Consider the following 19131-nt stretch of genomic DNA (forward strand, 5'->3'; position numbering starts at 1 on the left):
ACATATGCACATACTGTTGTAAATAACTGCTTAATTTATTGTCCTGGCTGCATCCTCCAAAATCACTTAAGAAGTGGGCCTGCCCGAGCAGATGGCTTTTATGGTCCTCCTAATGAAATACGAGTCTCGTTCAGCTCAGATGCCATACGTTGAAACACATTTTTCCCTAGAGAGCTATGAAGTTCCTGTTTGTTGCAGTGGGATCTTCCTGCTGATGGAATTGCCATCACTGCATATTGCAAACCGAGAATGCTCTTCCCTATCCTTGCTGCAACATACTCTTGCAGAGAGCCTCCCTCCATGCCCTGCATGGCAGCGCCAGTGCTGCCTGCTCCTCCCCTTTCACACCCCAGGCTTCTTTTTTCCAAGACTTTGTTTTACCCCCATTCCATGTCTCTTTCTTTGCTTTGCAAGAGGAGGCAGCTGGCCTGGAGCCCTGTTAGGAATCATTAAGGTTACATTTACTCATTTGCACGTCTTCAGAGTGAACACTAACCGATGGCAATCTTTCAAGAAAAGTAACACAACATATCCTGTAGTGCTCTCCTCAGGGATGCTTTTCTACAACTATCCCCCTGTGCTCAAGGCAGGCTGTGATGCTCATTGCTCCAGAGTCCTTGCCTGGGGTTTGTTCTCCTTTATTCATTTAAGTGAGTTTACTCTTCTCCTGACTAATGCTGTCAGTCTCTTTGCCCTTAAGAAATGGGTTTGTACTACACCTGTGCAGACAGAGCGCTCACGTTAATCGGGAGGAGCAGTTACAGTTTGGGGCTAAAATGGATTTCAATAGTTGTGATTTTTTAACAACTTCGTAGAGATGTTCTTAAACCTGCATGACCCATGTTTGTTTATCCTACAGGATATAGAGACTGTCTCAAGATCAGAAGGGAGCAGTAATTCCCTTATGTTAAAGAATACCCGTAGTTGCTGTGCCTTTTCTGAACACATTTGGTGGTTGTGATGGCTTCTGAAGATGCTTCCTGTAGGCACAACATCACACAGCCTCTTAACGCATCCTTGCTCTGTAAAAATGAAATGCCACGGTCTGTTTTAAAGGACCATCTCCCTTTAAACACTTACCATCTCGTTGACAGTTCATTATTTCTTTGGTAGGTACCTCCAGATTGACAAGTGCCTGTCTGAGGAGACAAGTTTTACTCAGACAAACCAAACTGTTGATGTAACGGACACATGTCAAGTCTTTCCTTTTCTGAAGTTTGTTACCACCCATCACTGGTTTCCCCACCTTGAAAGTTTTCTGTAGAACTGGAGCCTCTTACCTGTGCTGGGGCAGAGGATGCGTGCGATCTCTTGGCAAAGCTACCCAGTAGCTGCTGTAACCCTGCTGGTGGATACTGCTTTTCTGAGAAAGCAATGTAAAGATAAGGCAGAAATAGCCTGATTGTGCACCCAGCCTGTATAGAAAACATTTTGTGTATTGCTGAAGCATGCATAAAGTGTAATTTGTCCAAAAATCCCTCAAGTATCAAACTGCAATACTACCAAGAAGAGAGAGTAACTCCTGTTTTGTTCCCCAGGACTGCTGGCTGGAGCTCTCCATGCCACAGAAATACCACCGCTTTCACAGTATTTATTTTAAAAAACATTTATTTGATTTTTCTCTACCGTTAAAAGATGCCTGTTAATAAAATTCAGTAGAAAATTACCAATAGAGTATTTTCTCTGAAGCACAAGGTGTGTAACAATCTTGTGTTTTGGGTGTGACTTGAGAGGCTGGACTTTCTCTATATACATCCTTACCAGTAAGAAGAATGTTTGTTCCACATTATTGACCACTTGGAAGGCAGATTTCATTTTGACATCCTATTTTTTTTTAATTGAAAAAACAAGTAGCAGAAGATGATGCATTCTGTTGCTGCCTTTTACCCGCTTGAGGATGAGAAGACAGCACTATTTACTTCCTGTTTCTGGGTGTCTTCCCTGAAGTTTTCCTGGACTCTTTCGAATCCTTTACAGTAGTTTGTTGAAATAGGTTTTTGTCCCAGGATTGCTATTTTCTGCTATCTTTAAAAGTCACTGACAGGGCAGGAGGGTGGGAGGGGAGGTGTGGGTGTGCTGAGCCTTGAAAAGAAAAACATCTGCCTTACTCATAGTAGAACCTTGGAAGAAACAAAACCATGAGAATTGGGATGCTTTTTAAGCATCACTTCTCTGTCACACGCTCCCTCTTCTCGTGTTCATCTGGGGGTTTTGCAGTGTTATTACTCAACAATTCTTATTAAGTCAAAGACCAAATTTTCATGAGTGCCTATTCTTACTTTTTAAACTAGAGAGAAACAGTTCATCTGTATGCCTTGTTCTCCCATTAGCTGTATCGGCGTGTACAAGGTGAGACTCTCCTGAAGTAGGCATTTATGCCTTTTTAAAACGAGACGAGAGTCGGCTCTGGAGTGCGAGTAATTGCCTCTCAACTTAGTCAATGAAAACATTCCGTGTACCTGGGAGGAATCCATTGAAAGAGGAATGTTTGATCTGTGAGCCCTGTGATTTATCTCCACTGGTCTAGTCAATCCCTTCAGTTACACGCTGCCTTCTCTTCCAGTCTACTCCGATTTGACTTCGTATAAAATATTTCTCTCCGCTCATAGGTTTTGCATAGGTTCATCTTCTGGTTTTGACTCCTCAGGGTGGTACCTCCTGGAGCTCTTAAAATGCTGAATCGAGCAAATGGCTTCCCAGGCACTTCATTCTTTTTCCTTGTGTCTTGCACCTAATTGCTCTGTTTATCAGCACTGGTACTTTATACAGATACAGCAGGGTTTTATCCCATTAATTACTGAGAGGGAAGCTCATTTTTGGTTGTGCAACCCAGTAGCCTGAGGAAAATTCCTGCTGTCTTTTGTCAGATAACCTCTGCCCCAAAAATGGCTTTTCAACATCAGAGCTGCATTAATAAAATGTTTATTTAGCACCTTTCAGGTTGAAGGATCCAAAAGCAATTTACAATTAACTACACACATCAGCACTGAAATGCATCCAAGCAGAAAATCAGCAGACAACTCACTGTGTAAATTCCAGAGAGAATGGACTTCTGGCCAGCCGCTTGGCCAAAAAGCAAAGTAGAAGCGCCAGTGACCTGCAGCAAACAGGATCTGATACTGGTTTCGGTTTTGAAGGTCTCATCTGGAAAACCTACCTACACGGTAAAGCTGCATTCAACCCAATTTAGCCACCTCAGAGAGCTGAAGATTTGCATCAGCCCTGCCAAGATTAGAATCTGTGGTGCCAGGGAGTCTAGCCTAATCCTAACCTGACATTTAGATGACTAAACCATTACCTCAAGGTAGAGGACAAACCCAGTGAATTCAAGTTGCGAGCATATAGTAACGCAGTGCTGGTTTTTAATCCAGAATTCAGATGTTTATACATAAACATCCCACATGTACAGTATGCCTCTTTACAAGCACCAGGCATTCATTTACAGTCCTGTAACTTTTCCAGCTTTGGGGGAAGGGGAGATGCAACCTTCTGAGCTCTAGTAGCTAGAATAATCTTTCCAGGGAAATAGAAGGCACTTGGCACGACTGAACAAAGCTCCTGGAAATTCTCTGTCAGGAATGATCCTCATTCCCTGGGAGAACAGAGGTTACCTCTTGTCTTTCCAGCTGTAATGCTGACAGTTCGTAAGAAGTATGGGCCAAATAAATTCTCCTGTTCTACAGAAGTATTCTCCAGTGCTGGAAATCTCTGGTGAAAATACACAGCCCAGTTCCTCCCTGTTGCAACGCGACAGAAGAACTTGGGCGTAAAGGTGGAAGTGTGGCTTTGTTACTCCTCAGTGCATCTCGTGACTGTAATGTTGGTTACGTTTTCCACTTCAGCAAAGAAAAATTATAAGGCTATTTTTTATACAATTTGAAAGCACTTAATACAAAGGTACATGAATACACTGCTGCTTATGGCCTATCCGTGGAGAAATACTGAAATACTACCATAGGGCTGTTCAATACTAGTTTTTTTTCTTTCATCTTTTTATCTTAATACTAGAAAATATATAAATCATTTACATGACATTATGCAAAAGAAGGCACAGCCGGTTATAGTTTATACAAGCACAATGCATAATATGCAGGAAAAAGGATTAAAAAGAAGCTTCACATCCTTATTAGATACATTGTTGCAGTCCATTAGGAAAAGTACTTCATCAACAACAGAAGTGTTCAACACTTGAGAGCTACGATATAAAAAAATTATAATTCATTTAATGCAAAACAGATTTATATATACTTTTATATATAAACACTGTTTAAAATGCTAACATAATAAAAGTAGATTATCCATGTAATGAAAAGTGCAAACCAAGGTAATAGAGGGTTTTCACAATGTCCTTCTCATGACACAGGAGATGATAAAAAACCTAGCCCATAGGAATGAAGTGTTAAATCCACCAATAAGTCCTTGGCGAGATGAGGCGTCATCAGGATTTCTGGGCGTTAGGGGAAAGCAGCACTGGAGAAGAGGCTCCGTCCAGGCTGGGGAGCGGCACCGGTATGTGACCGTTCAGCAGAGTTGGAAACTGCAAGAGGCCAAAACGTAAAAATTACTCCCTATCTCAAAGCATTCAGCCCAGAAGCACGTGGATTTAGCATTAGGAACCGACTCCAGATGATTTCAGGATTTCTGAGTCCTGCACACCAAGATGTGTACCAAATGTCTGCATCAGCCATTAGGAATGTAAAATAGAGGACAAAACCTGAATAACTTGTAAATGTACAGGGGTCTGTTACTGGCTATATTTTATATAGCAACGTAACGACACGTTTATCATCACCCTGGGAAAGTGAATACTATAGAGAGATCTTTCCCACCCATTCTGCTTCCAGAAATGTTTTTCAGTCTACAAAATATTAATTATAATACATCCTTTGCATCTGCCCTTAATAAAAGCTACACAGGAAAAAGCTCTGCAAAAGTTAGTCGAGGTGTACATTTAGGGCAGAAAAAGCACAACTGTGAATATAAAGCATGGGGAAAATTACTCTCAAGTAATTACAGTTTCTCCCTGTATTCACTAAGAAACCATAAACTACCTACACCAGATCATTCAGTATGTGAAGCAGAACAGATTGACATTTAGTATTAAGCTTCTGCTTCTGAAATACTGTGCAAAAAATACTTGTTCAACACAGAAGCTGTATACTCCTAGTTCATGACAGCAGCCTGACTGTAACTTGCCTGCAGTGATGTGTATTGACTAGTTCTTAACATCTGACCTGAGAAGCACCAAAGCAAGTAGGCAGAATAAACCTGCTGCAGCATGAGGTGGGAATTATCCCAGCAGTAGATACTGATCTGGCCTCAAGGCCCAGCTCCATGAGCTGCCGCTGGCTTTCTGTTGGCTTGAGAGAGGCAGAGCGGAATAACAGCTCTCAACTTCCAAGTGTCTGCTGTAGTTTTACCCCTGATCAGATCAGTCCTTCAAAAGCCAACTGTGCTGTAATCAACCTCTACATGGGCACGTAATCTGCTTGTAACAGCTTTACTCTTCCACTAAGATCCGGGTTAATGATAGCTCTCTTCCAACCTTCAGCTGAAAACCACTGCTGAGCAGTGCAGGGGCCCGCAGGGGTCTGGCTCCACACTCCTGGTGCGGCCAGGACTGGCTGGTACCTCTGGCTGAACCAAGCCAAACCTCGAGAAATGTTTCCATTGCTCCTGCCAAGGTTAATTACAACACAGAGCTTGATTGCGAGCTCTTGCTGTTCTTGTCTTGGCTTCCAAAGCCAGACATGTAAATTGCAATGTGTTTCATGTGATTTCTAAAGCTAACAGAAAGAGGGCTGTGTGATATCTGGTGTCTGTTGAGGCAGGTGGCGTGCTGGCACTATGGCCTGAGATGCAAACGATGCTAACATCCTTCCCCTGGTCTCCAGCCCAGCCCAGCTCTTGTTCTTCTTCCTGCTAGAGTCCCTGGAGCTCTGATGATGCCTTTTATTTGTACATCTCTGTCGGTATCTGGGACTTGACTGTGCCCACTCAGTGCCACCATCTATTCAGCAGCAACAAAGAAAATACACTTCATTTAGTTAGCACTTAATCTAAGCTAACTTGGCAATCCTTACATATGACCGCATTTTCTTGAATTAACCAGTTCTGTGCAAGTCTCTTGTGACTCCAGTTATACAGTCATTTCACACTAATGGCGAAACATCAAAACAAGCTTAATTACACAGCAGTGTGGCTTCAGAGGGAAGACCTTCCAGGTAGGTCATTGTATCAAGGTAAACTGTGTGGAAGGAGACCGCGGATTTTAGTGATGCTCTACGTGGGCTGCAAGGGTGCACAGGCCTTGTTTATGGAGTTGCTTTCACCTTATAAATACTGAAGAAGAGTTTTTACTGGTTAATAAGCCTCTATGTGCTCTGTGAGGGAGTATGCACATAGTTGGACAGAACAGGCTCCTCCTGGTTCGTTAAAGGAGGAACTGCACTTTCCCATAGGCATAGTCTGGGTTTAGCAGGACCAGGACACGGATGGCTCCCACCCTGGTCCTTGCACTACACAAAGACTACAGCACTAAAGAACAGCAGGCAGTGTCAAGCACCTTGAAAAGCAGCACGCACCTGAAAGAAAAAGAAATGCAGGAACCCAACCTGTGCTCCACGCATGCCAGCAGACAAGGGTGCAGGGGCAGGCAGGCACTGCAGAGTTGCCCCAGCCTCTAGCTCCTGGCAGGATTCTGATTCCTTCAACAACCACCAAATGCTCTTTCAGCTGCTGGTGCGAATGACCAGGTGAAAGCGACCTGAGCTCCAGCTCTTTCCTCTGTTCCTTGACCAGGTGCATGAAGCACGGGCTGGCTTGTGCAGGCAGCACACGGAGAGCTCTGCCCTGATGCCTATGTAGGTCGACCCAGTAGCTCTTGTGGGCTTGGCTGTGCTTCAGCTGTGTTTGTCATTTCCTACCTGCTGTTAAAACAAAGCTTTGTGCTCTGCACACTTGTGATTGTGGCCTTTGCCTGAATCAAGGATCACTGATAAGGCCCTTTGGGTGTCTCAGGAGGCAGAAAGCCAAGGCCACTCTTCAGTTCCCACGGGCGTGGCCAATGTATGTTCATACAAGCTCATTCCAGGCCATGGCGCAGGCACTTCCCTCCTGAATGAAACGTCTGGCTGCTTATAACCATGTGTGTAAAAGTAAGGTCCCAGGATAAATAAGTTCATCTGAAACACAAACAAGAGCCCCATGGCTCTGTCCTGATGGAGGCAGGAAGACTTACTACCCCAGTGAGAACCGCACCTGAGCAGATCACTTGAGTCTGACTGCCCAGCACCAGCCCCAGAGCTGGGCTGTCAAGACTCCCTGAAGGTTCAGAGACCAACCCAGGGTCCCTGCCTAGCCCCCTCCTTTGTTAGTGTTGGTCCTCCGCAGTGGTCAGAGAGTTCATTCCAGAGGTGAACCTGCATTCTTCAGCTGTTTGCATGGCCACCAGCCGATCAGCATCATTCCTCCTGTGAATTACTGAATCAGCTGTTATGCAGCAGCTAGAGCTAATACCATCCCCGCCATACTCTTCCTAAGCCTCAAGCAAATGCAGCTGCATGCTGTAGCCACCACGGTTTACTTCATAACTTTTTTATTTACTACATCTCTATCTAACTTTTGACATTTTTACTCTCCCAATACCCATGAGCAAGAGGGGGCAGTGCTGCCGTTCCCGTTACATAAGGAGAGGTCATGCTCAGAGGTATGAAGTAACTTGGTTGAGGACTCATAGGTAATTCGCAGGAGAATTGAAAATGGAGGCTTCAGGTCCAGACTGCCGTTACTGTCAATGCAGTCTGTAAATCCTGCCTTTCTGAGTGAGAGGTAGCTCATTCAGGCAGAATGGTTAATCTACACACACCTTACTGTGTGTGAGACCCCAGACTGGTCTTGCTTTTCTCTGAGTCCATGATCCACCACTCTCCCGGCTGATCTCTGGCTGGTCTACACTCTCTTCCTGAAGCTCTGGGAGCTCTTAGTGGGGTCTAACATTGATTTCTGTTTCCTTCATACAATACATGTGTGCTTGTGGTGGAGATTGCCTTGTAGGTTCTGACTGTGGTGCAAGGCATTCAAAGGGGGTACAAGTAAGAACGCCTCTCTTTCAAACTGCCTATTAACTCCTGTATTTTCTTTAACTGTTTCCAAAGCTCCAGACCGATGTGAGATGTTTCCCTGGTGTCCCTACCACACATGCACTTTCAGAAATGAAACCTGTGCATTGGCAAGACCTACCTGGAACAGAGTGTTTGGTCCCTGCAGCCTGGCAGGACTCAGAGGAGCAACAGGGCTGAGGCTGCTCCAGAAATGAATGCTAGACAGCAGCGGGCTTGGGGTCAGCAATAATCCATTTGGGGTCTGAAATACAAAAGAACACCCTATGATGCAAACCTCAGGAGTTACAAACCCAAAAGTCTTACGCTTCACCAACTGGCTCTTTTGCCTATGAGTTCAGACATAGAGCACGGCCATCCAGCCCTGCATCCTGTCCCCACGGAGGTCAGTACTGGATACCTGCACATGTCATCTTCCTTCGTGTTGACTTCATTTCTATTGCGATTTGCTGAAGGAGAAGCAGTTACTGTTTATGTGAACCGCGCTCATGTGACCATACAAAACACCCCCTGTCTCTGAACACAGCCTAATCTCCTTCAGAGCCACATTTTACCTTTGAAGAGCAGCAGTTGCTTGAACTGGCTGCAGCTTTTGAAGCATTTGCACATGGAGCCAAGAGAGCTGCTGCCAACCTTTGAAGTTACCTCCTCTGATGGCGCCTGCTCAAAATGAAGAAGTCTGAAGGAACTGGTCTGGGTGCTAGCGGAGGGCACAGCTCATTGCTTGAAAAGAACCAAAATGGCAAGAAGTAAGAATCTAAAGCTTTTCCCAATGTGGAGGTGCCTCCTTCCAGTGCCATGGTGCACAAGGATCACTGGGAATGCTCCCAGCACTCCTAAAGCACTACGAGGGGGGAAGAGTTAAAGCACATGCAAAGCTCCACTCAAAGGAAGAATCGTATCAATTATTCTGTATCCAGAGTAACTTTTATCTTTCCAAAAAAGAACATGAAAGTGATGTGACAGTTCTGAACAAAGAATTTGGCGTAATGAGTTAGTATCACCAGTGAGCTTGATGCCAATTATCAAATCAGTCCTATTTAGCACAGCACTTAATGGAATTTGAGTAAATGCTTAGCAAGTAAGTACGTGTTTCACTGTGTAGGACAAGTCCCTCAGTGCTCTGCTGAACTGGGGCATCAGTTTGTCCAGAGCTTAAGATACGTAACGAGAAGCTAGAAGACAGAGGATAAGGAGTATGTCCCCCTAGTAGCCAGCATGTCGTGCATCCTGGTACCTGCTAGCTTCCCACCAGGCCAGAAATACAAGCTCCCACATACAGCAATTGGTACCAGGGGTCTTAGTTAACTGCTCACACCATGGGCTGTTACATCCCGTTGCCAGGACTCTGTGGTCAGCAGGCTCAGGAAGGCAGGTACCATGGGTCATGGAGATTTTCAGGTATGACAGACATATCCCTTGGAAAGCAGTGCCTGAGGACTGGCTGTGGTGTTGGAGGCTCTACGCAAATGTACAGGAGTACAAACCTGCTCTGACGTGCTTGCACTGGAGTTCACTGGAGGGTCAAGCAATTAATTTAACACCAGCAGAAGAGATGGGAAAGACAAGGAGTGGCAAATTAAGGTCCTCCAGTGATGCTGTCATAAGGTGTCTGAAAGGGTGTTTAATACAAAGAGCTTGGCTGCTCTTGAAGGGAACGGTTTCTCTTAAGGAATCTCGAAGCGGGGTTTATGGAGAAATGTGATGGGAAAGGACACTGCCATCTCCCTTGTGCTGAGGAAGGTGGATCAGAACCACCAAACCCCATGGAAGAAACCACAGTTATGTCCCAAGGATTAATAAATATGTGGTATTGCTGGGAAAGCAGAAGGTGCCATGCACTAGAACAGCAGGTATGGTGGTCACAGGAGTACCAATAAGGTCAGGGTTTGAAAACGGAACTAGATGATCTTAAGGTCCTTTCCAACCCTAACTTTTCTATGATTCTGCGTTTGGATGACATCAAAAGGGGCAAAGAGTGGCCTGGCAAGGAGAAAACTTCTGTCTTGGTCTCGTAAAGTGACAGGTCTGCTCAAGGTATCTCAGCAAAATACTTGACAAGCAAGCCCTTGTGATCAGCTCCCTCACAAACATCTTCTTCCAGGACCACTGTGTTTTCATGGAGCAAGAAAAGAGCAGTACCAGTGAGAGCACCCTTCCTGTGCCACATGACAAGCCGATCTCCACAGGCAGACAGCTGTTGATGGAGATTTACAAGACTAACAAAGAACACACTGAATTAGGTCAGGATAAATACTCAAGAGATCTACTTACAGAAGAGCCTACTAACCTTAGGCGAGGTAAGCAGCACGACCCAACAACAGCTGACTAAGGACACAGTATTGTGCCAACTGTATTTAGAGCTCTGGCAAGCTATGCCTCGGTTATTTGTCTCTGAGAAGTTGCAGATATCCACAACTGAAAATGCAGTTCTTGAGAGCGTCTTCTGAAAGTAATGAATAAAACCTGAGGTGTTTATTCCTACCTAGATACAGTCAGAGCAGGTCTTCAGAGAGACAGGAGGTTTGAAACTGAGCTGTCCTCCATTCACCTCTGGAAGCACATTAACATGCCTAACAACAGTGCTAAGCAAGAGTTCATGTCCTCTGATGATCAGAGTGCTAATGTCTGCAAGTTCTGCCAGAGCCAAGAGCTGGCCACAGCAAGTCTCCAAATCTCTTTAATATTTAATGCAAAAAGAGCACAGAGCCTCCCAGGCTTGTTCTCAGTATTGCCACCAGTCAAGCATCCAAACCACCACAGGAAAAGTAAGTGTAAACACCACCAGAGCACAGGCTATCCTGAAATTACACACGGAAATTGAAGTGTCGCTTTGTTTTGTGCCCTCACGCAGCTGTACGTCTGGTACTCCGTATGGAACCCAATGGGAAGTTCCTGCTTAAAAACCATCATTATAATCTAAGGAACAGCTTAAATAGAAATAATTCATCGCACAGAGAGGATTACGTTAAGTAACAATGCTCATGGCTCCTGACAAAGAATGCACCTAAGTACAATCTTTCTTCTAGCTGTCAGATAACAGACAAGTGCTGTCACGCATACGTTACTTCCCAGGTCATTAGGCACGTGCTGGAGCCCGGATGGTGTATGTGGATACAACACAGACCATGCACGTGCTGGCTGCAGGCACGCTACTTTGTCCATAAGGAAACAGCATGTTGTAAAAGTTACAAACGCTGAAGTAGCAGCCTGAAGAAAAAGAGTAAGTCAAAATTACATATCCACATGGGCGAAGGGAGAGCCAACAAAGTAACAAGCAAAAGTAATCTGTAAAAGAAGCAAGTACTGAACCAAGTCTAAATATCTCTCTTTGAAGCTAACCAAATAGAAAGCTGACATTTCTCTACCGAACTATGGTACTGTATGCACTGACATCTTCAAACCCACTTTGCTGTTCTGAAATTGGTTGTGTGTATTACGTGCCCTTTCACAAGGGTATTCCTCATGGCCAGCAGGTACAATGGAAAGCCACCTGAAACATCCTCTGAGGCAACAGGACCTGTCCTGAGCCTACATCACTCCTGGAGCAGGAGCTGGTGTCTGACATCCTGTTCTGCACCTACCCCTGCCCTTGTAGGTGCCTACCTACCTACCTCAGAGATCGTCTAAGAAATGATGCATGCTCTTCCTAGGATAATGGGATAGACTGCAGATTTCCAGCCTAAATTATGGCTTTAGTTATTTTGCATTATGGTATTACAGCCACAATCATCTATCTACTTCCCTTCTACGTCTTTCAGGGGTAGTAAGTACACCAGTTTATAGATGAATGAGAAAACAAAACATTCAAAGAAATCATTACAAAATGAGGAAATGAATCTCTGTTCATACTGAGTTTTGGAGCAGCAATAAATTAAAACCAGTTTGTAATAACTCATGTTGTCAGTCATTGTGTCTGCTTGGCATCTGATGTGATTTGTCAGATTTGCTCCCTACGAGCAAAATACTGTGGTTATACCACAGTTAGAGGTCATGAGAGTCTGTCAATGCACCCCAATTTTGGCTTGCCACACTTCCATTCTTCCTGCCAAGCATAACTTCACTTCAAGGCTTCAGAGTGTCAAAAATGACAGATAACGGCCCACAGAATCCTCTGCCTTTGCAACACAACCTTGGTATCTTGGTGGCTTACAGGTGTGTGAACTGCAAGTAAATGACAGCTTGTAACACACCACCACCACCACCACCCCTTTGTGTTTATTTATTTACTTTCAGTTTGTTGCATTCAATGCCAGTATTTGCATTTTTATTGGGGAGGATGGGAGAGACGCTGGGAGTGTTCCTCAGTGGGATAATTTCACTCTTGGGTGTTTTGGTCTCCTTTTGCAGCGGTAGCAGCTCACCAATGCACACACCAGGCCATTGCCTATGTGATTTTCCTCTTCCCCTCTGACCTCCTACATTTTTTTTCCTAGACTTGCTTGAAAAATGTGCCACTGTGATTGCACAAATGTGATTAAAGAGAACAAAATAACCTCCTGGTTATTCAGCAGGCCTGTGCTGAAAGGAAGCTCTGGCAAGGCCTCTGTGGATGCACAAAACTTTGGAAATTGGAACTGGCTTACGAGCCTGCCTTAGAAAGTACTTAATTTACTCTGTATTCAAAAGCTAATGAAAAGGTCGCACTGTCTGAAACCCAACCAAGCATCCCACAGGGCACATGCTCAAGTCATGACCTACAAAACCCTTGTGTTTTTCTTGTTGGATTTTTCCTGCTTGTTTTGTAGACCTGGTTTGAACTGACAAGCGATTCGCTCATGCTCACTAATGGCTGCCCATCTTGTTATCCTTCCAGGCAGTCTGTGAACTGTGACAGCTTTTCCCACACTCACATAGGAACCCCAGGAAGAACCTACTTTCCACTCTTTTTTCAGACCTCTGCTATGTTGCCCTCTTCCCCGTATGTTGGTTTTTGTCCCACCAGGTGGACAGGCGCAAAGAGGTAACACTCCTGGCCACACGGAGGGAATACCTGGCTATAGCAAGAGTACAGGAGACAGGCAGGTCTCACCTGTGCAGTGAAGAAAGCTGGAGTCAGGGATCCTGAAGGAAGTGCAGGGCTGTTGAGGGCGATGGAACCGATGTCAGTACTGGAAAGGACCATAGGTGGGGCAGAGATTTCCAAGCCTTTGGGTTTTTTAGCCTTTGGGGGAAGAGATTGAGATTTTGCCTTGGAGCCTGAGGAGAGGTTCAAAGGCTCAAGGGAATCTGAGTCGTGGCAACTGGAATCAAGGAAGAGGCTCCTGTGATCTGCAGGGAGAGGTGAGGTGGGAGACAGAGACGGTGACCGGGAGGAAGATGATGACGATGGAGATGAAATGCTGGCACTGTTGGGTAGCATTAAGGAAGATATTTTAGCTGATACTGATGAGCTGAGAAAAGCAGAGGCAGCTGCTGTTTCGGAAGTGGAAGGCAATGACACCATGGACCTCATAACTTGTTTGTCTGTTTTGTTTGTCACAAATCTGATGACAGTCCGAACCTCTTCCACTGGTGTGTTTCCTTCTGACTTCTCCTCCAGTTTTTCTGTTTTGATTGGCTTGTAAGGGTCTGGCTGGTTCTGCAGAGAGTTGATAGTGAAAGAGGAGTACAGGCCAGAGTGGATATATTCATTACGGCTTGTGCTTTTCAGTGCTGACAAGCTGTGCTTGTGCTGATCCCTGCTCTCGGAAGGCATCTTACAATCGCTGTCCTGCAGCAAAAGGCTCTCTCTGCTGATTTCCACAGCATGTGGATCCATTTTTAAAATCTCAGGAAAGGAGACAAACTTGTACACAAATTTTTGTCCAATCACTTTCTTGATGATGTTCTGCAAACACAAAAGCAGATGCTAGAAAGATCAGCATTTTAGAGGCACCAAGTACAGCAAACATAAGGGAGCTCACAAGAGTAGGGGGGCACTGCTCCCTTCTCAAGCTGAGCAGGTCATTCCATGGGGCTCCTAACACTGTTCATCCTTGGCTCATTCCCATACCTCTGCTCAGCCAGAGAAACCATCTCTGCTCCACATGGTGCCTAACAAAATCACCATTACTGCGTGATACAGACCTACTGGTGGGCTCTTTCCCCCACCCCACCCCCCCCCACACTTCTGCTGAGGTAGCTTGGGAATGTTTTCTTTCCAATAGAAACAATCCTGCCACCTTGAAGGCTCAAGACATGCCACCATTTGAGTTTCACAATGAAGGCAAATTTCCTCATCTGTGCCTCCCAGAAATGACACCAACTACCCTGAGTGAAATATCTCAAAAGGACAAAACCACTTGACCTAGGCTGACAGTGACCTTTCAAGAGTCAAGAACAATGTCTCTGACAAATGCAATCACTTGCATGGGTTGGAAATGTACTGTATGCCCTGTGCTGTCTTCAGGTTTGAATGAGGGTGAGGATGATCACTGGTGCAGACAGGTGCTTTTCATCAGTCTAAAGTGGCCACTGAAATTAATTATTAAACAAAAAAAAACCCAAACCACTCAAGGGTTTGTAGAACTATTTAATTTTTCTTCATATTTATCACAATAAAACTGTCCCTTTATGGAAAGAACTGATTCCCTTTGAAATTGGAATCTCTCATGAGGGCCCTTTTCCCAGTCCTAGCTCTCTTCCTGCAAACCCGGGTACACTGCCTGCTCTAGCACAATGCATGGTATCCCCAAGGACACGATGTGAGCTCCTCCAGAGAGACACTTTATGGCACCAGGTGCTGGCTTAGCCTAAGAATGGGCCTGGAACATTTCCCACCCTAAGCCAAGTGCTGTGGCAGATAAGAGGCAGTATTTCCTGAGATTTCCATAGTGATTTCTCTCTTCTCGAAGGTCTTGATGGAGAGCGTATCTTTAAGCCACCTGTGAAAACCCCTTTTCCAAGAAGCTTCCCTTTAGTGCAGCACATCTGCTGCACCTCCAGGTTATACTCTGCAAACAGACATCTGCTTTGCTGTATATATGGGAATGTAAATACCTACAGGATTCCTAAAAGTCTAATTTGTTTTTCATTCTATCACAGATCCTGAGACCAGAAGAGGAAAGATTTGTTAAACTGATTGAAAATAAAAAGAAAAATCAATACAAAATCACCCCTATTTATATATGGGTAGTACCCAGTGTTTGCAGTGCCCACACTACACCTCTTTGTCACAAAAGCAAGGCTCAGTTTGGGAAACAAAAGTCTGCACTTGAGTACTGGAACCTTTTCTGTCTTTCAGCCGAGCTGCTGCACTCTGTAATTCATCTATCTGAATGTCCTGACATTTCATCCAGGCACCTTCCTGAATACGAAACTAATGCTACAAAGAGCCCTGGGATGTAGCTTTGCTTCACAGGTCAGGAGCTACGGCACAAATGCAGAAAGTTGTTTCCCAAGTTGATAACAGGGATCTGTAGCAAGGAGGAGAATCAAATACAGCAAGTTCAGACTAAAGGTACAAAACTGCTCTCTTCCATGCCAAACTGCACATCTACCCACCTGATGGATCCTGCAATGCCTACTTTAGCCCTCTAAAAGTTCAGTCAGCCTGCAGGATCTGTCTGCATGAGCTGTAATTCCCAGGGGTTAGACATTTTTGGCCTAGATACATTTTTTTCATGCTAAGTAGGTGAAACATTGGATGGACACGGTTCTTCTGCACCCAACGTTACATTCTTCTTGAAATAAGGCAAAACCTCCAAACTATTCACATACCCAAACAAACATCCCAACAGGGTCTGGTTTTCTTTTTTAACTATCTCTCTCTTTTTCTTTAAATTATTATTTAAGATAAAAACTCCCTTCTGCTCCTGGCAGCTTTGAGTTATTGTTACATCAAGCAGTGCCAACAGAGATCTTACTTGGAAAATGTGATCAAGCAGCAAAAGATTAAATGTATTTGAGGGTGGCACTTCTATACCAGTGCAGGCTTGAAACACAGAAACATTGCTATAAAAAGCAACTGAACGGGCTGGTGAGTTTATACTTCCTCTGTTATTATTAAATATAGTGGTATTTTTAGAAGGTCTCAGTACAGCTCCTCTGACCCCCTAAGCCTGCAGCAAAGGCCCACTTAATGATGCCTGGAGATTAAAAGGATTCTAGTGCAGATCCCACAAGCACTTTGCAGGCTTCTCTTAAATGTGGAGCCTGAGGGAATCTCCATCTGCATGTAAGAGAAAATAAGGACGCAAATTAAGTAAGTGCCTCCAAAATGCCACTGACTTCCCTGAATAATTGAAGGTAAAGAGCAGCTGATTTTTACCATCACCTCAGTGATCTGTCAGAACCATCCTGAGCTGTGGACGACGGTTCAAACCGCAGAAGACAGTGACAGGCATCATGACAAGCAGGGGTTCCACCACCCTCAGTTTGAAAGGGCAAAGATGTTTTCCTTGTCTAAAGACTGTGTTTGCAGGACTGGTAAACCACGTGCTCAGTAGCAGGACATACAGTAAGTGTATGTGCACATTTAGCCTGTTTGTTATTTGCGTTTCCTAGGTAGGTCCCTCGTGAGCAGGCCTGCAGTGAGTGCTGGTGTCTGCGCTGGCAGGGATGGTGACTGCTGGGGCAGTGCAGCTGCTGGGGAGGAGAACTGGGCAGCAGGAGCAGGGCTCCAGTCCAACAGCTTAAAAAAGGGTAAATCTTATCAAGAGACAGAACTCTCTGGCATCCAGAAAGAGGGCAGGAGCTGGGAATGCCACCCTTCCCTTGGCTTCTTGACTGGTCCTCACTTGAATGCTTTACACTTCCCCTCTTCTGTCCCCAGTCTGTAAAACTGATGACAGCAAATGTAAGTACCTGCCACTGCTAAGTGTTTGAAAGCTGCCAATACAAATAGTACAGCACTGCCTGATGTCTGCTCTAGCACAGCAGCCGTTAGGGAGCTCAGACTTACTCACACCACATCACTTCAGACCCTCAGTTCATGCACCTCCAAACCCAGCCTTACCCAAGTGCTGTAAATCAATCGGAGGGATAGGGCTCTCTCCCCATCCTTCTCCACAGACTAGCTGGCTGAGCTAGATGCCAAAGGCTCAGTGGCCTGGTTCCCCCTGCAGCTTAAACCAGGCTATAATGTGGTTGGAGCACTACTACTTTAGGAAGCCTTCCCAAAATACACAGGAGCCGTTTGCCCGTCTCAACAGCATATGACCTCTGAGTTTCTTTCCACTTTTTTCTTTGTTCCCAAAGTTTCCCTGCGCATTGGTACAACTCAGACTTCATTTCCACTATCATGTTTTTGCGTTTTATTTTCATCAGCTCTGACTCTTACTTCCTGTTTGAGCCATCTAGAGCTAAGGTATAACTATATGACCAGTGTGACACAGGGATTTTAGTGGCTTGGCTCAAACCTGCTAGCTAGCAAGTTTTCTGGCTGCAGGAGCCACTTGGGAGACTGAGCTGGGAAATGGGACCCAGTTCCTAGTTGAACTTCAGACTAATGTGGGGCCTCAGGGGCTGGAAGACCAGACGGGGACTTTTTTCCTCCTCCCAGGAACTGACCTGAGAACTCAAACTCATCAGAACAGGATAAACTTGTCTGCAGGTATCAAACATCCCTGCTTGGGAAAGAAGGAGAAGGACCAGAACTGTAGCTGCTGCACTTAACTCCCATTTGGATGTGTTGCACATTTCCTAGCTCCAAGAGTACTGAGGGATGCAACATATGCAGGGATGCTTAGGCTATGGATTCCTCACAGGACTCTATCAGGAGGGAGCCAAGACTACCTCCAAGCACTGGGAACCCTACCCAGAGAGGGCTGCTCACAGTCCAATATCTGAAGTACGTATGCTGGTACCTGTGGCTGCACAATTTGCTTTAAAAAAGAGGGGCCGTGTGTCCACATCAGCATGTGCAGGCAGGCAGATTCTGTTTATGCGCTCTGCTTATTACACTGTGTGTAGAAGCTAGATTTCTGTAAAATGTTTAATGGAGACACAGGTGCTACCAGCTTGTGCAGCTATGCTGAGCTTTGGAAGCACAAGGTGCTCATTTAGCTGGATTTCTGTCTTTCCTTACCCACCTCCATCTGGAAGACAAAGGCTATTCCTCTGGCTGGCACCTTTGGTCAGGTTCCCTGCTTTCACTGCTGCAGTTCACGGTAAGTCCCTTTCCTCTCACATCAGACATGAGCTATTTGTCACTCCTTTCAGAGAAGCTCTTGGGTTTTCTCCTCTACCATCACCTTACTGAGTATCAGATTCTTTACTCCCATCTTTCCATAAGGACAGCACTCAATAACCACTTCTATGCCATTTCACACAAGCACTTTCTTGACTTCCGCACACTGTTTTTGAACAAAGCTCCTTCCACTTCTCAATAAAGCTATTTTCTAATGCTCCTTCAAGTATCTCCTTGTAACATCTCCTACCTGTACCACTACAAAATGTAGAGCTGCTACTCTAGCACCATCATATCCCGTTCTTTTATTGTAATGTTCTTTTTCCCTGACATAACTCAAAAGAAGACCTTCCCAAAAGTAAAATAAAAGTTTTCTTTATTCGTTTATACCCTGAAGTTCTCTAAGCAGACCAAGCAAGGCCCCTCTTCCCAAAACAATTATTCCACACTGCCACCCACACTTGGGCATTAAAAACAGGATGAGTGACCAAGCTACTGGGTCTGACTTGTTAAAGAAGGGAATGCCATGGGCTCCTCTGAATCCTAAGAGCATGAGAAGCTCTGTCCCCTGAGCACTGCAACAAGCACAAAGAAGCTGGTATTATTTCTATTCTATACATCATACTGCCAACCTATCTGCATAAGCGGGCAGCCGTTAACCAAAACTAGAATGATTTATTCTGTCTTTAGAAGACAGACTGAATAGCACTCACTGAGCAAGGCCTGGGGCCACACACTGCTAGAGAGGATGCAAAAATATTGAATAGCTGCTCATCGCAACGGTATGTGTCTGTGTAATTAAAGATGCAGCATAACTCATGCAAACACTAAGGTTACCCAGGGAACTGCGATTCTTGCATTTCCTAACTTCTGAGGGCTTGATTCCACAACTGTTACATC

At 45.0% G+C, this 19131-nt stretch overlaps 1 protein-coding gene across 1 annotated transcript in view; it reads right to left on the minus strand.

The window, feature by feature from the left end:
* Positions 1 to 1919: 1919 nt before the first annotated feature.
* Positions 1920 to 19131, minus strand: part of ELK3 (ETS transcription factor ELK3) — a 39867-nt gene continuing 22655 nt past the window's right edge. Inside the window, exons 3-5 of the mRNA XM_061454562.1 lie at positions 13153 to 13950; positions 8242 to 8364; positions 1920 to 4537 (exon numbers count right to left, since the gene is read on the minus strand). Coding sequence (XP_061310546.1) covers positions 4439 to 4537; positions 8242 to 8364; positions 13153 to 13950 — 1020 coding nt within the window. The 3' untranslated portion in view covers positions 1920 to 4438. The remainder of the gene's footprint in view (positions 4538 to 8241; positions 8365 to 13152; positions 13951 to 19131) is intronic.

Source organism: Pezoporus flaviventris, unplaced genomic scaffold, assembly GCF_033815535.1.
Source record: "Pezoporus flaviventris isolate CSIRO_AGI_PZ_B2104156 unplaced genomic scaffold, CSIRO_AGI_Pfla_v1 ptg000016l, whole genome shotgun sequence".
Taxonomy (NCBI): Eukaryota; Metazoa; Chordata; class Aves; order Psittaciformes; family Psittacidae; genus Pezoporus; species Pezoporus flaviventris.